At 44.7% G+C, this 15493-nt stretch overlaps 1 protein-coding gene across 1 annotated transcript in view; it reads left to right on the plus strand.

Annotated features, from left to right (window-relative positions):
• MAP2K5 (mitogen-activated protein kinase kinase 5) overlaps positions 1 to 15493 on the plus strand; it is a 406422-nt gene that overhangs the window by 135098 nt on the left and 255831 nt on the right. The window contains exons 10-12 of the mRNA XM_030189796.1: positions 6537 to 6605; positions 6700 to 6781; positions 10027 to 10088. Of these exons, the coding sequence (XP_030045656.1) occupies positions 6537 to 6605; positions 6700 to 6781; positions 10027 to 10088 (213 nt within the window). The remainder of the gene's footprint in view (positions 1 to 6536; positions 6606 to 6699; positions 6782 to 10026; positions 10089 to 15493) is intronic.

The following is a 15493-nucleotide window of genomic DNA, read 5'->3' on the forward strand; positions in this document are numbered from 1 at the left end:
CATTCCACACACACTCTCACTCTGTCACACACACACTCGCACATTCACTCTCTCACACACTCACTCTCAAACACACTCTCTCAAGCATACACACTACGATGCAGAAAAACGCCGCCAGAGGGCCCACGATCCTGCAGGGCGGGGGGGGGGGGGGGGGGTGGCGGCCACGACCCTGAGGCTGGGGGGGGGGGGGGAGGGGGACGAGAAGGATATGGGAAAAGGAAACGGGGGGAGCGGGAAGGACGCCAACACACGGAGGGGGGACCCCTGCGGCACACTCTCTGTCTCGAACACACACTCTCACACAGACAGTCTCACTCTCTCTCTCAGACACACACACACACAGTCGCACATTCACTCTGTCTTTCACACACTCACTCTCAAACATACACACTTCGATGAAAACCTTGCTAGCGCCGGTTTCATTGCTCTCAGAAACGGTCCTTTTTTCCTAGTAATTTTAATAAACATAGGGCCTCTTTTACTAAACCACGCTAGAGACTCCCAGCGTGGCAAATACGGCTCATTCTTTTTAAATGAGCTGCGTTGCATTTGCCACATGGGAATCATAGTGTGAGGTTTTATTAAGAGGTCAAAAGCCAGGAAATTCGAAGTCCACAATCCTTAGGAGAAGGCGATAAAATAAAAGAAGATAACACTTAAAGCAAAAAGTTGCATTCTTAAAGAATCCATTAAACTTCTAGTCATGAAATTGCTTGCCAGGAGGTACAACACCAAATATACCCTCCCCATTTCTAATCACCTGACTAGTCTCTTGAGATTGCAAAAACGCTTGTAATTGGTTAAGTTCGGTAAACTACTACACTTAAGATTTCCCTTTTAATCTAGTAACACACTTCCTAAATTTCAAAAAAGTAATCCATTCCCAAAACCAGTATACAAAACCAGGAATTCCTCTCTCATCTTCTGGGTTCTAGAAAAACCATCAGGGAAAACATAGATTTTATGACCATTAAACATTTCTGATCTGATCTCAAAGAAATGTTTCAGAACCTTTTATCTTTCTGATGATATGATGAAGCTAAGAGGAAATAGGCTTAGGAGGATTCTAAGAAGATACTCTTTCATGGAAAGGGTGGTGGATACGTGGAGGGGGGGGTGGATCGCTGGTTAGGTAAGGGACAGCATGTAGACCATTAGGGGATGAGGAGAGAAGGAAACAAGCCAGACCATGGAGGGGAAGGGGAGGGAGGAGAAATGCTGGAACACTGGGGGAAGGAGAGAAAAGGACACATGCTGTACTGGAAGGGTGGGGAGAAAAAGGGACATGCTGGACCATTGAGGGGGAAATAGAAGGCGGTATGCTGGACCATTGAGGTGGGTTAGGGTGGGGTGGGGAGAAAAAAAGAGACATCCTGGACCACTGGGAGGGGTAGGGAGATGCTGGACCATGGAATGGGAAGAGAGGAAGACATGCTGGTTCATTGGGAGGGATGGGGAGAGAAGATGAGAGTGGAGGAGTGGCCTAGTGGTTAGGGTGGTGGACTTTGGTCCTGGGGAACTGAGGAACTGAGTTCGATTCCCGGCACAGGCAGCTCCTTGTGACACTGGGCAAGTCACTTAACCCTCCATTGCCTGCCGCATTGAGTCTGCCATGAGTGGGAAAGTGCGGGGTACAAATGTAACAAAAATAAAAATAAAATAAATAAATGACATACTAGACCATTGGGGGATGGGGAAATGAGACATCCTGGTCCATTGGGGAGTGGGGGGGATATATCCTGGACTATTGGGGGGTGGGGAGGGAAAGGAGACATCCTGGGCCATTGGAGTGTGGGGGGATGGAAACTGTTTGACCATGGAGAGAGGGATAGAAGAAGAAGTGCTGAACCATTGGGGCGAGAGAGAAAGTGAAATGCTACACCATTGGGAGGGGAGAGAAGGTGAAATGCTACACCATTGGGGGGGGGGGGGAGAGAAGGTGAAATGCTAGACCATTGGGGGGGGGGGGAGAGAAGGTGAAATGCTAGACCATTGGAGGGGGATGGAGAAGGAGAAATGCTGGATAGGGAAGATAGGGGAAAACTGCATTGTAGGTTGGAATGGACAGAGAGATGCAAAGCTAAAAAATGGGGAGGGGGAGGGAAGATGTTGGGGGGTTAGAAGGAAGGAGATGCTCGGCTGTGTAGAGGACAGAGAGGAGATGCTGAGCTACAAAGTGGAGGGAGGGGAGATGCTAAATGTGATGGAGCCATGTGGGAGAAGCCATGGAGAGTTGTCAAGGAGATGAGTAAGAGGAGGATGGTGAGTACAGAAGGTAAAAATGTAATGGATAGTGGGCAACAGAAGGAAATGGGAGACTGGTGAAGGAGTGAAAGCAGAAAGGGAGAGCTAAGGACAGAGAAGGAGATAGTTGATAGGTGAAAAATAAAAAAAGGAGATGGAGAACTGGAGGGTGAGAGAGAGGGTGAAATTTGAGTAGACAGGCAGAAAAGAAAGGGAGGAAAGAGCTAGAAAGGAAAGATCAATATGTCATAGATATGAAGGAGTGGAGGAGTGGCCTAGTGGTTAGGGTGGTGGACTTTGGTCCTGGGGAACTGAGGAACTGAGTTCGATTCCTGGCACAGGCAGCTCCTTGTGACTCTGGGCAAGTCACTTAACCCTCCATTGCCCCATGTAAACCGCATTGAGCCTGCCATGAGTGGGAAAGCGCAGGGTACAAATGTAACAAAAAATAAGGAATAGAAGACAAGGAGGAGCACGGAGAAAGGACAAATGGACAGCAGCTATTGGAAAGTGTGAGCGGAAGACAGACAGGAAAGCAGAAAAGAGTAACTCAGTGGCACCAATGTGACTGGGAAAAAAATGCCCAAACTGCAAAGATTAAAAAAAAAAAAAAAGTTTTTATTCTGAATTTATGAACTGCAATATGTTAGTTTTCAGAAATACATTGTTTTCAGTACAAGAGGAAATAAATTTGTTTTTTTTTTTCTTCCACCTAGTGTTGTGGTAAACTAGTTTTTATATTTTTATTCTTATTTGTGATTTGTATTTGGTGAGGGTCTATCTGTGCATAGGTGTAAACATTTTAAAACGATTGGGGGTGTCAGATACAATACAAATAACTCTTCCCTGGCCACAGTGAAGGCGCTTGCTCAATTTTGGGGGTGCTCAGCACCCACTGGATTCACAGAGCTGGCTGTTATGTGGCTGTTTTTCCGTGACCAAGGTGCAGTATTTTGTTTGCTTGTACTTTCTGTAGAAATCTAGGACAGTCCTACTTGTTATTCATAGAGCTGTTTATTCATAGGTAGGGTTCTTTCTGTTTGAATCCTAGGAATTAGTGCTACTGTTGTGTGTCAGGTTTGCTAAATGTATGTTGAGTTGGGATTATTTTTCAGGTTTTATATTTCACAGTTTGCCTGGTAGTGGAGAGATTTACGTTGCTCTTGCTCAGATGACATGAGAATCAGAATATATACCGTATTTTTTGGTCTATAAGACGCACTTTTTTCCCCAAAAATTTGGGAGGAAAATGGGGGGTGCGTCTTATAGTCCGAAGGTAGATTTGGCTGGCCCGCCCTCCGAGTTCGGGATCGCCCTCCCCCCAGCCCTGTCACCACTTCTCCCTACTCACGCGATCTTCCCTGGTGGTCTAGTGACGTCGGGGCAGGAAAGAGCCCCCTCTTTCCTGCCCAGCGCGCTGCTCTCCATCCTCCTGTATGCAGCCTGATGGTCTCGGCGAGATTCAAAATGGCCACCGAGACTTCAATTCTTGGCGGCCATTTTGAATCTCGCCGAGACCGTCAGGCAGCAATGCATACAGGAGGATGGAGAGCAGCGCGCTGGGCAGGAAAGAGGGGGCTCTTTCCTGCCCCGACGTCACTAGACCACCAGGGAAGATCGCGTGACGTGAGTAGGGGGAAGTGGTGACAGGGCCAGGGGGAGGGCGATCCCGAACTCGGAGGGAGGGATTCGGACAAGACGCACTGGAGCACCTAGGTTTTAGAGGAGGGAAAAAGGAAATTTATTTTTTCCTATTTCCCTCCTCTAAAACCTAGGTGCGTCTTATGGTTCGGTGCGTCTTATAGTCCGAAAAATACGTATATTTTTTATGGTGACTTCCATGGAGAAATGTCCTACCTATTATTTACATTTAACTGATAAGAACTGCTATACTGTGTCAAAGGTCCTTTAAACATTTAAGTTATATTTACAGTACAAAAATATTTTATTGTTTTCATTTTTCATCTATGCTGATATCATTATCATTAAATCAGTTAATCATAAATCACACAAGTTTTGCCCTGGATTATGCATTTACTTTAAATGTCTTGTGTGTTTGCAGAGATAGAGCAGTTGTATTTATAAATGACAGAAAGTTTTTATAATACTGTGTAGTATTCCTCTGTTCCCACCAGCTACTCCTTAAAGCCACCAGGCTGCCAAAATTTCTGGGGACAACACTGTGGTATCGAATGAGTAAATGTTGAGAAAAACATTGAGTAGTCCAAGATTTTGTTCATAATGTTGCAAAATTGTACTACTGTTGGTGATATTTTTTGAGTTTTCAAGTTTATGTACACCCCAGCTTTCTCTCCACAAATGAAGTGCTGTGTGTGTAGGAGTAAATTCACTTCCTGTTCTGGCCCCACCCTCAGTTCCACTTCCTCTTTGTCTACAAATTGAGCCCAGTCTATGTCTGAATAAATGCCATTGGGCAAATAATGAAGCCAAGGTGCCTCTTGATACTCAATTCAAGAATACCTTTTTCTAGAATGTTCTCATGTGGTTTTAAATTATTTTTAAATATTTTTTCCTGAATTCCCCTTAGCACCTGATTCCTTCCCCCCCTGGAGCTCCACAACATAAATTTTTCACCTCCACACCCTATTTTCTCTACAAACTCTGCTTCTTGCACCCCTCAAACCCACGATCCTCCCAGCCAAAAGAAATCACACTTGTCCTTCCCATTCCTCCGTATTTCATTTGTTTCCTTCCCTTCTTTCCTCCACGTTGCACATATATCATCCTTTCTATTCCACTCGCTCGCCATGCATACAAGAACCCCATACATAACCTTTTGTCCACTTGTACACATGATCCTTGAGTTTTCAAGTTTACTCTTCCCTGCCTCTCCTATTATTGGCAGAAATACTGTTTTGTTGGGTAAGTCCTTATCTGTTTAGGTTTTTTTTTTTTTTGTCATTAAATTGGTAACCGCAACTTAGTCCTGTGGATGGTGTTGCAACTCCTTTTCACTGCTCTTTGCTGTTTGGCCCTTCCAGGCAAGGTCTTAATAGTCCAGCCTGATGAGGTGGTCTGTGTAGCTGATTACTCTTGACCTCTCTCCTCTGGTGCTTTCTTGCTGAAGGAAAGATTAGTATTTTGTTTTGGTGAGAAACCCGCAACTTAACGGTATCAGAGTAGACTTTGACATGTTCCCTTAGTTCTTTTTTTCATGATGATGTTTCTTTTGCAGTTTTGGTGAAAAAAAAACACCTTATAATGCCTTCCCCTTTATTTATTTAATTTTTTTGGTCCATGCTCATCATTTTGATTTTATCTTAAGTTATACACATGGTTTATTGTTGTCCATAGTCTTTTTCTCTTCTGCTGGTGGTGCTGAAGGATGCATTGTGCTCTGTTTAGCTTGACCTACTTACATTAAGGTGACTTCTGGCCACTTCCGACCAGATTTCAGAGCGATAGGATAATTCTACTCCAATAAGCCTGGGGTGGAGAAGAGAGCAGTCACTCCACTCTAGCCTTTCTTCTCCTGTTGCTCCTGATCTACCTGTTTCCTCCCTCAACTGCAAGGTTCCTCTTCCTTTTTATCTACAAATAAACTCTGGCTCTGGGGTAACCAAGTTTAAAGAAAGGTTGTGCAATCTAGACCTTCAGTCTTTTCCGGTAGACTGGCAGTTGGTATGTTTCTCCGGTTTTGATTTTATTTCAACCGTACTCACTCGGGAGGTAACGGCCATTCAGGACTCTATCAAGTCCATGCACTCAACCTGTTTTTATTGAAGCTGCTGCTGAGTAATATTCTCAGGTTCTTCAAACCAAGAGACTAGGTTTGCTGTTACTTTTTGGACAGTTTTGCCATTACATTCATGATCATTTTGCAGGTTTTATTTGTTGTTGGGATCCCTATGGCTGTATCATCTGATCCCTGCCCCAGCTTTGCAGTATTAATTTTCCTGCCAGTTTGACTCACCGATGGCTAGTAGCAAGTTTTATTGACTTCTTTTGCCATCAGTTTAAGGTTTCTGCTACTTATGGATCACAAATTGGAGGCTCTCTGCGTTTTAGTCATTCTAAGCATGTTTGATATTCTTTGAAATTGCCCCGTTCTTGGTTGCTGGTATGGTCTGTTTCCATGGCTGTGGGCAGTGTGCTAGGGCTTTTCAGCCATTCCTAGCAACTAAAGTCACTTTCCAGGACTCGGGAGATTTCTGTTAACTATTTCCTCTTTTCTTGCCTGCTGTGGTTTAAGATTCTTTACTGGTATAACATATAAACGTGAATAGATTTCTGTGGCTTCATAATTGCTTTTTCCTTTTTCCCTACAGGTTATTCCCTTAGATATTACACTGGAACTGCAAAGGCAGATTATGTCTGAGCTAGAAATTCTGTATAAGGTAAATATTTGTTGTGATCTGCGTTGCTACCATTTTTCTTCCTTAAAGTGTTACTGGATGTCCGTTATAATGAGCTTTTTATTTGTTTTTGCAGTGCGATTCATCGTACATTATTGGATTTTATGGGGCATTTTTTGTGGAAAACCGGATTTCTATTTGCACAGAGTTAATGGATGGTAAGTCTGTCCTTCTGTATGGCTCCATACACTGAAGAGCGTTTCCTGGCCGGTCTCGGGAGAGTCACCCTGATCTTTTGCACTAGTAAACCGTACACCATGAGCCTTCTGAAAGTGCCAGAATGCCACAGTTGACTAAGTGCTGGTGATCTGTAAGCCAGTTCTTGAGTCATGCCTTTGATTCACAGGAAGGCATAGCTTGTAGTAATAGTGTAAATTCACTTGAATTAGACGAAAGCAGGGGTGTAGCCAGACTTCGGCGGGAGGGGGGTCCAGAGCCTGAGGTGAGGGGGCACATTTAGGCCCTCCCTCCGGCGGCGCCGACCCCCCCCCCCCGCTGCCGCCGCTACCACCACCACCTTGACCCCCCCTGCTGACGACCCTCTCGACCCCCTCCTGCCGCCAGCCCTCCCCCACCAGCTGAGGTGCTCTTCTTCCTTTGTTCTGTTTCTGAGTCTGACGTCCTGCACATTGTATGTGCAGGACGTCAGACTCACAGAAACAGAACGAAGCCTTGCGCCGGAAGAAGAGGACCTCGCTGGCTGATCTGCAAGGCTTCGTTCTGTTTCTGTGAGTCTGCTGCAGGACGTCAGACTCACAGAAACAGAATGAAGCCTTGCGCTGGAAGAAGAGGACCTCGCTGGCTGATCTGCAAGGCTTCGTTGTTTCTGTGAGTCTCACGTCGTCAGACTCACAGAAACAAAACGAAGCCTTGCGCCGGAAGAAGAGGACCTCGCTGGCTGATCTGCAAGGCTTCCTTCTGTTTCTGTGAGTCTGACGTCCTGCACGTACAACGTGCAGGACGTCAGACTCAGAAACAGAACGAAGGAAGAAGAGGACCTCGGCTGGCGGGGGTTGGGGTCCCCCGCCAGCAAAGGTAGGCAACGGCGAGTTGGTGGCGGGAGGGGGGTCGAGAGGGTTGTCGGCAGGGGGGGTCCAGGGCCAAATCTACGGGGGCCCAGGCCCATTTGGCCCCACGTTGCTATGCCCCTGGACGAAAGCTTGAAAATCTTTGAAACCTGAGTCTCTTCTATATAAGTCAAACTTTGTCTCATGTAAATTGGTCTCTGTTAGATGCAAACCTTGTCCCTAGGTACAGAAGCACCCCCCCCCCCCCCCCCCCATCTGAAGCAGATGACAGGAAGAGACACTAGTGGATATCTGTTTCTTAAGCATCTAAATGAGTTTTCGCTCTGTACCTGGAAGCCTTACTGCAGTGAAATAGTTGCCTAGGTTCAAAGTTCGCTGCCCACTCCTTGTGCCCTTGGGCAAAGCCCCTTCACCCTCCAGTGCCTCAAGTACAGCTTAAATTGTGAGCCCTTTAAGGAAGGGACTCACCAAGTGTTACGTAAAAAGATTTTGCATTTAGCCTGCACCTTTTCGTTAGTAGCTCAGATGGCGTTGCATTCACTTACAGTAAATATTTCCCTGTCCCAAGACTGCTTACGGTGTTTGTACTTGAGGCAATGGAGAATTCAGTGACTTCCCCTTGCTCACAGTGAGCTGCAGTGGGATTTGAACCCTGTTTCTCTGGTTCTCGGCTCACCACTCTAACTATTAAGCCATTGATTCCTAAACCCTGGTCACGGAGGCGCCCTAGCCATTCAGGTTTTCAGAATATCCACAGTGAATATTCATGAGAGAGATTTGCATGCAGTAGAGGCAGTTCATGCAAATCTCTGTCATGAATATTCATTGTGGGTGTTCTGAAAACCTGGCTGGCTGGGGCACCTCTGGGACCAGGTTTGGGAACCATTGGCTCAGGCTACTCCTCCACTCTGAATTGTAAATAGCTTGTGAATAGGTTTGGAAGGGTGAGTAAACAAACATCTATGTGTTGACAACCCATAGGATTGATATAAATTATGTAGCCAATGCCTACTTCAGTTACTTGTGGGAACGATCTCATGTGCTACATAGATTTTCTGTAATTCTAGAAATATGGACCTGAGATCTTAAGTCTGCCCTAAGTTGAGGGGGAGGGTTTGGGGTGTGCCGTAATCCTAGTTCTCGACCTGCATATCCTGTCGTGTCATTTGTGTGGCTTATCCCTCGTTTACAGTCTAATGGGGCAGATGATACTGGAATGTGGAGCAAGGGAACCAGTTCAGTTTATTGTGCCTCCCCTCTCCAGATCCAGCTCCGATCTTGATCGCAATCACTTCTGCTTCTAGACTCATTTCATTTCATTGCTGTTTGTTTAACATTTAAATAGAACTGGAGTAATCAGGGATTTGGTGTTCAGCTCTAATTTTCAATCTGTCTGCACCAGTTGAACAGATGCTTCCTCCTCCTAATGTTTCTATTTCAATAGCCCTAATGAACGTGGTATCCTGGTGCTAGTTAGAAGCTGCTCTTTAACCAGCCAAGTGCTTTGGCCTCTGAGAGCAGCCGTGCCCTGCGCTCACTGCAGCAGTGAATTTCAGCTCTGTGGATGAAGGGAATTGAAAAAGTGGCTGGGATCTTCTTTTGTGAATGGAATGGGCACCCCCAGTTAAGCAGTTTCCTGTGTTGGATGCAACCCCTATAGTGGCCGTGGCATCATGATTGAGGATAAGTTGCCTTCTGGGAGCCTTTTCATTTTGCACAGTGGAATTTAGCAGGTTCTGTGAGACCTAATGGAAAAGCTCAGGAAGGACCTAGAAAGCAAACTGTCTGAAATGTCTTTTAGATGAGTAAGCAGGAAGTCCAGGAATCTGTCGTCACGCTTCCAGCAATCTGTCGGTGGTACTGGCTTTGGGTCTGTGGAGGGGTGTCCTCCTGTGTTGAAGAGTCCAATATGAAATCACTCAAGCCCTGTATTTTTTTTTTTTTTAATTTGTACCCCGCGCTTTTCCCACTCATGGCAGGCTCAATGCAGCTTAGGTACTTATTTGTACCTGGGGCAGTGGAGGGTTAAGTGACTTGCCCAGAGTCACAAGGAGCTGCCTGTGCCTGAAGTGGGAATTGAACCCAGTTCCCCAGGACCAAAGTCCACCACTCTAACCACTAGGCCACTCCTCCACTCAGACTTTTGCCTGAGATTGACTTCATTTACAGGTTAATTTTCCGTCTCTGGTGTATTGTGGGATGGGTTACCCTGTAGAAGTGCCTTTGTGCCTGCACTCCTTAGTATCACAGCCTCCATAAAGTGAATGGACTAGAAAGCCATGCTGGAGGGTTTTGGCTGCTAGAGCCCCTCAGGTCTCAGAGTGGCAGTATTTCTTTTGGTGTTCATAAATCCTTTCCTTTGTCTGTGTCTGCAGGTGGATCTCTGGAGGTTTATAGGAAGATTCCAGAACATGTACTGGGGAGAATAGCCATGGCTGTAAGTAACTCTTGACTCTCTTTCTTTATTCCCCTTGTCTTCTAGTCTGGTAGCCACTCCCAAGGGTTAGCAACCTTTACTTTCTCATGGCGTTTTTGTCATCACAAATCCCTTTGAATCAGCTAGAGATGGGTGTTTCGGTTGGGTCCATGTCATGTGAAACTTCCTGGTACCTTTCCTTTTGGTAAATTTTCCAATGCACTTCATTTAGTACTTTAGCAATGTACGTATAGCCAGTTCTGGGTTGATTGAGTTGTCAGAACATGGAGGAGGAAGGCACAATCATTCTTCTTCCTCCTCCTCACTCATCTGTCTCAGGTTAGGCACAATGCCTGTTCTGCCTTCGGTACAGATCTCCGTCAGCCCATCTTTTCCTAAGTCCGCCTGGAGCTCTTTTCCTGTAGGCTAATATTGAAGAGCTGCTTTGAGGGATCTTTTCCTGTTCAGTTGTTCATGACGTTGGAGTTTGTCATTCATAGAATAGACACTATCAGGCCAATAGTCAAACAAGTTGCTTTGGTCAACATATAACTTGCTTACTGGATGTTTGGCACTTACACATACAGTATTGGGTCAAAAATCAATTTGAATGACCTAGTATTGTCGGCATAAATAGGAGTTGAGTTTGGAGCAAGGGCAACTTTCACATTAGCTGGATAGTGCTGATATTTAGCTGCTGTCCCTTGGATTGGCCACTGTTGGAAACATGATGCTGGGCTTGATGGACATTTGGTCTTTCCCAGTATGGCAATACTTATGTTTATCATGTTCTTTTTGAGGCTGCTTTAACCCCTTATTCGCCTGTTTCATATCTGTGCTTTAGTTGTTACTTCAGGAAATGAAACTCCCTAATCTCTTGTTTGTCTGTTTGGAATACATTGAAAGCTCTACTGAGCAAGGACTATTTCTTACCTGTGCTCTTTACCCAGGCCAAAGTATCGGCCTGCTTGTCCGACATTGCTGCCTGGATGTCCAACTGCCACCTGAAGCTGAACATGGCCAAGACCGAGCTTATTGTCTTCCCACCCAAACCCACTTCTCCTCTCCCTCCACTCTCTATCTCAGTTGATAACACCCTCATCGTCCCCGTCTCATCTGCCCGCAACCTCGGAGTCATCTTCGACTCCTCCCTCTCTGCGAATATCCAGCAGATAGCCAAGACCTGTCGCTTCTTCCTCTATAACATTAGCAAGATTCACCCTTTCCTCTCTGAGCACACCACCCGAACTCTCATCCACTCTCTCATTACCTCTCGCCTTGACTACTGGAACCTACTCCTCACTGGCCTCCCACTTAGCCATCTATCCCCCCTTCAGTCCATTCAGAACTCTGCTGCACGTCTTATCTTCCGCCTGGACCGATATACTCATATCACCCCTCTCCTCAAGTCACTTCACTGGCTTCCGATCAGGTACCGCATACAGTTCAAGCTTCTCCTACTAACCTACAAATGCACTCGATCTACAGCCCCTCCTTACCTCTCAACCCTCATCTTCCCTTATGTTCCTACCCGTAACCTCCGCTCTCAAGACAAATCCCTCCTTTCAGTACCCTTCTCCACCACCGCCAACTCTAGACTCCGCCCTTTCTGCCTCACCTCACCCCATGCTTGGAATAAACTCACTGAGCCCATACGCCAGGCCCCCTCCTTGCCCATCTTCAAATCCTTACTCAAAGCCCACCTCTTCAATGTCGCTTTCGGCACCTAACCACTATACCTCTCTTCAGGAAATCTAGACTGCCCCAACTTGACATTTCGTCCTTTAGATTGTAAGCTCCTTTGAGCAGGGACTGTCCTTCTTTGTTAAACTGTACAGCGCTGCATAACCCTAGTAGCGCTCTAGAAATGTTAAGTAGGAGTAGTAGTAGTAGTACCCTTAGTCTTGCCTCGTCTCTTGAGTCCTTTAACTGATCTTAAAAAATGGTGTGGTAAATATTCAGAATCCCTTATGTGGTTAGCGTTGGCTGCTGGCTGCATTATAAGGGTAATTTTATAAAGATTTTTCTGCGTGTTTTATACATGAAGGTGGCTCTCAATAAATTTGCATATAGGAGAGCATGCCTAAAGAGGTTTTGCCCAAAGGAAAATCCTGCCAAACGAATCCGATTGATTCTTTGATTTGCTGACCAGAGAACTGGATAAAGGACATTGGCCTCATTAAATCATCAGAAAAAAGAGAACAACCCAAAAACGGAGAAAAAAGTTGCTCACCAAAAAACTGGAGAAAAATAGCCAAAACCCACACAGTCTGTTTTAGTCATCAAACACCAAAAATTTCCACATCTAATCCCCATTAATCCCAATAAATACCGCTGGTAATTATATCAAATACAGTTCCACATATACTTAGCTTGACTGAACAGGCCTCCTGTTCCCATACCGGATCGCCAAAACCACTACTGCTCTGGTGAGTAAAAGAGCTTTCTTCTGGTTCTGTGACACGTAAATATATTCCAGCAGTCCAGAACCAGCTCTTGCTTGTCCATTGAGACTCGCGACTTCACATTGTTTCTAGCATTTTCTTCGATTGCAGTTTGATGCTATGATTCTGAATGTTTATCAACTGTGAACGATTACATTACTTGACTCCTGAAGCAGGACTGTGTTGAGACGTTGATGTAGTTTCTTTGAAAATAACTTGATAAATAACACGTGATGGAACCACATTGATCTTCCCCCTTTTTTTAATACATATATGGTGCTCAGAGTGAACTCAAATTTCTCAACTAAGGTGGTCCTTTCAACAGTTGTCATTTATTCCATTGAATATTATCCTATATTGCAAATTGCTGACTTCACTTATTTTAAGTAAAGTATCCCACAGAGTTCACTTTCAATTCCTTAGTGGGCGCCAGTGAAAACTTAGGGGGTCTTTCACTAAGCCGCAGTGGTGTTTTTAGCTGGCGGTAAACACCAGACACCCGTTGGGCATCTCGGTGTTTACCACCAGTTGATTTCTACCGTGAGCTAAAAACGCTACCGTGGCTTATTAAAAGACCCCCTTAATCTCCAAACTTCTGTGTTTAGGTCCAATATTCACTACAGACCAGTCTTTTCTGGTCAGTTCGAAGTGTTTTTTAATTATCCAAAGTCTTAATCATGACATGGACCTATGTTTCGCTGAAATAGCTTCTTCAGGAATTAAGATTGTAATGCACACAAAAAATACATAAGTGATAGCAGACTTCATCTATAAGATTCTTAAATACTTCTCTAAAAATACATTCAGGCTCATTTTCAAAGCACTTAGCCTCCCAAAGTTCCATAGAAACCTATGGAACTTAGCCTCCCAAAGTGCTTTGAAAATATGCCTCATAGTCTTCTAAATTCCAATTCTCAGCTCTACTAGAGGGACCAATGTGTTACCAAAAACCACCAACTCATGCGCTGTATATCCTTGTTCCTTTAAACCCTAGAATACGACTTCTCTAATCTTCACTGGTCACCCTTTTGACAGACTATTTTTATTTATTTATTTATCTATTTGTAGCATTTGTATCCCACATTTTCCCACCAATTTGCAGGCTCAATGTGGCTTACATTATGCCGTAATGGCGATCGCCATTTCCGGGTAGAGACTTACAAATGGTATTACATTAAGGCATTTGAGATTTGACCAATCAGTTTAGTCCCTTGGGATAAACCGTGTTCCATTCATATATGAATCTTTGTTCTTTGTGCAACAGTATCTTGGATATGTCCCCCTCCACGTTGCAATTTAACTTGAAATACAACTACAAATCTTAAATCTGATGACCCTCTTGATGGCAGTATTCCACAAGTGGGAGTTTCTGATTTATTAAACCAAAGATTTCTCAGATTTGCCGCAATACTCTGCTTGATTTTTCTTTTTGTTTTTCTTATATATCACTTCCTACAGGGACACTATAAAGCACAAATGACCTGTTGGGAATTACAGTCCGTATATGTTCTTAGTAGAAATGGCCTTCTTGTATTGGGATTAACCACTGAATGAGTCCTTTTTGCATACTGACAATAGAAACATAGAAAGATGACGGCAGATAAAGGCCATATGACGCATCCAGTCTGCCCATCTTCTGTAACCCCTAATTCTTTCTGTTCCTAAGCGATCCCACATGCTTATTTATTTATTTATTTGTTGCATTTGTACCCCACATTTTCCCACCTATTTGCAGGCTCAATGTGGCTTACAATGTTCCGTCATGGCAATCGCCATTCCAGAGTAAAAGATACAATTGGTATTACATAAAGAACATGGATGACATAATAGAATTAAGCAATCAGGTATAAAGAGATCACATTCAGAATATCAGTTAAGCGGAAGGTTCCTTCTGCGAAATCAGAAAGAAGTAGAGAGATTGTGGATGCTTTCCAAAGTGCTCTGTACATAAGTACATAAGTAGTGCCATACTGGGAAAGACCAAAGGTCCATCTAGCCCAGCATCCTGTCACCGACAGTGGCCAATCCAGGTCAAGGGCACCTGGCACGCTCCCCAAACGTAAAAACATTCCAGACAAGTTATACCTAAAAATGCGGAATTTTTCCAAGTCCATTTAATAGCGGTCTATGGACTTGTCCTTTAGGAATCTATCTAACCCCTTTTTAAACTCCGTCAAGCTAACCGCCCGTACCACGTTCTCCGGCAACGAATTCCAGAGTCTAATTACACGTTGGGTGAAGAAAAATTTTCTCCGAATCGTTTTAAATTTACCACACTGTAGCTTCAACTCATGCCCTCTAGTCCTATTATTTTTGGATAGCGTGAACAGTCGCTTCACATCCACCCGATCCATTCCACTCATTATTTTATACACTTCTATCATATCTCCCCTCTGCTCAGACAAATGGTGACGGAACCCACGAGGGAGGGAGCGACGCTGGATCTGGTGCTCACGAATGGAGATAGTGTGTCAAATGTCCGAGTGGCTGCGCACCTGGGAAGCAGTGACCATCAAACGGTTTGTTTTGATATAACGGCTCATGTGGTTAGCGGCCACTCTAAACTCAAAGTCCTGGACTTCAAGCGAACTGACTTTCACAAAATGGGGGAATACCTGAGGAAGGAGCTGATGGGCTGCGAGAACGTACAACATGTGGAAGGACAGTGGTCCAAGCTGAAAGAAGTAATAAACAGGGCCACAGACCTTTATGTAAGGAGAGTAAATAAAAGCAAGAGAAAAAGGAAACCGATATGGTTTTCAAAGCAAGTGGCTGAGAAAATAAAGGCTAAAGAGTTAGCGTTCCAGAAATACAAAAAAACTCAAGTAGAGGAACACGGGGAGGAATACCGGATGAAACTGAAAGAAGCCAAGAGAGAAGTACGTCTGGCGAAGGCGCAAGCGGAAGAACAAATGGCTAGAAATGTACGGAGGGGAGACACAAACTTCTTCAGGTATATTAGTGAAAGGAGAAAGACTAAAA

This window comes from Microcaecilia unicolor, chromosome 1, assembly GCF_901765095.1.
Source record: "Microcaecilia unicolor chromosome 1, aMicUni1.1, whole genome shotgun sequence".
Lineage (NCBI taxonomy): Eukaryota > Metazoa > Chordata > Amphibia > Gymnophiona > Siphonopidae > Microcaecilia > Microcaecilia unicolor.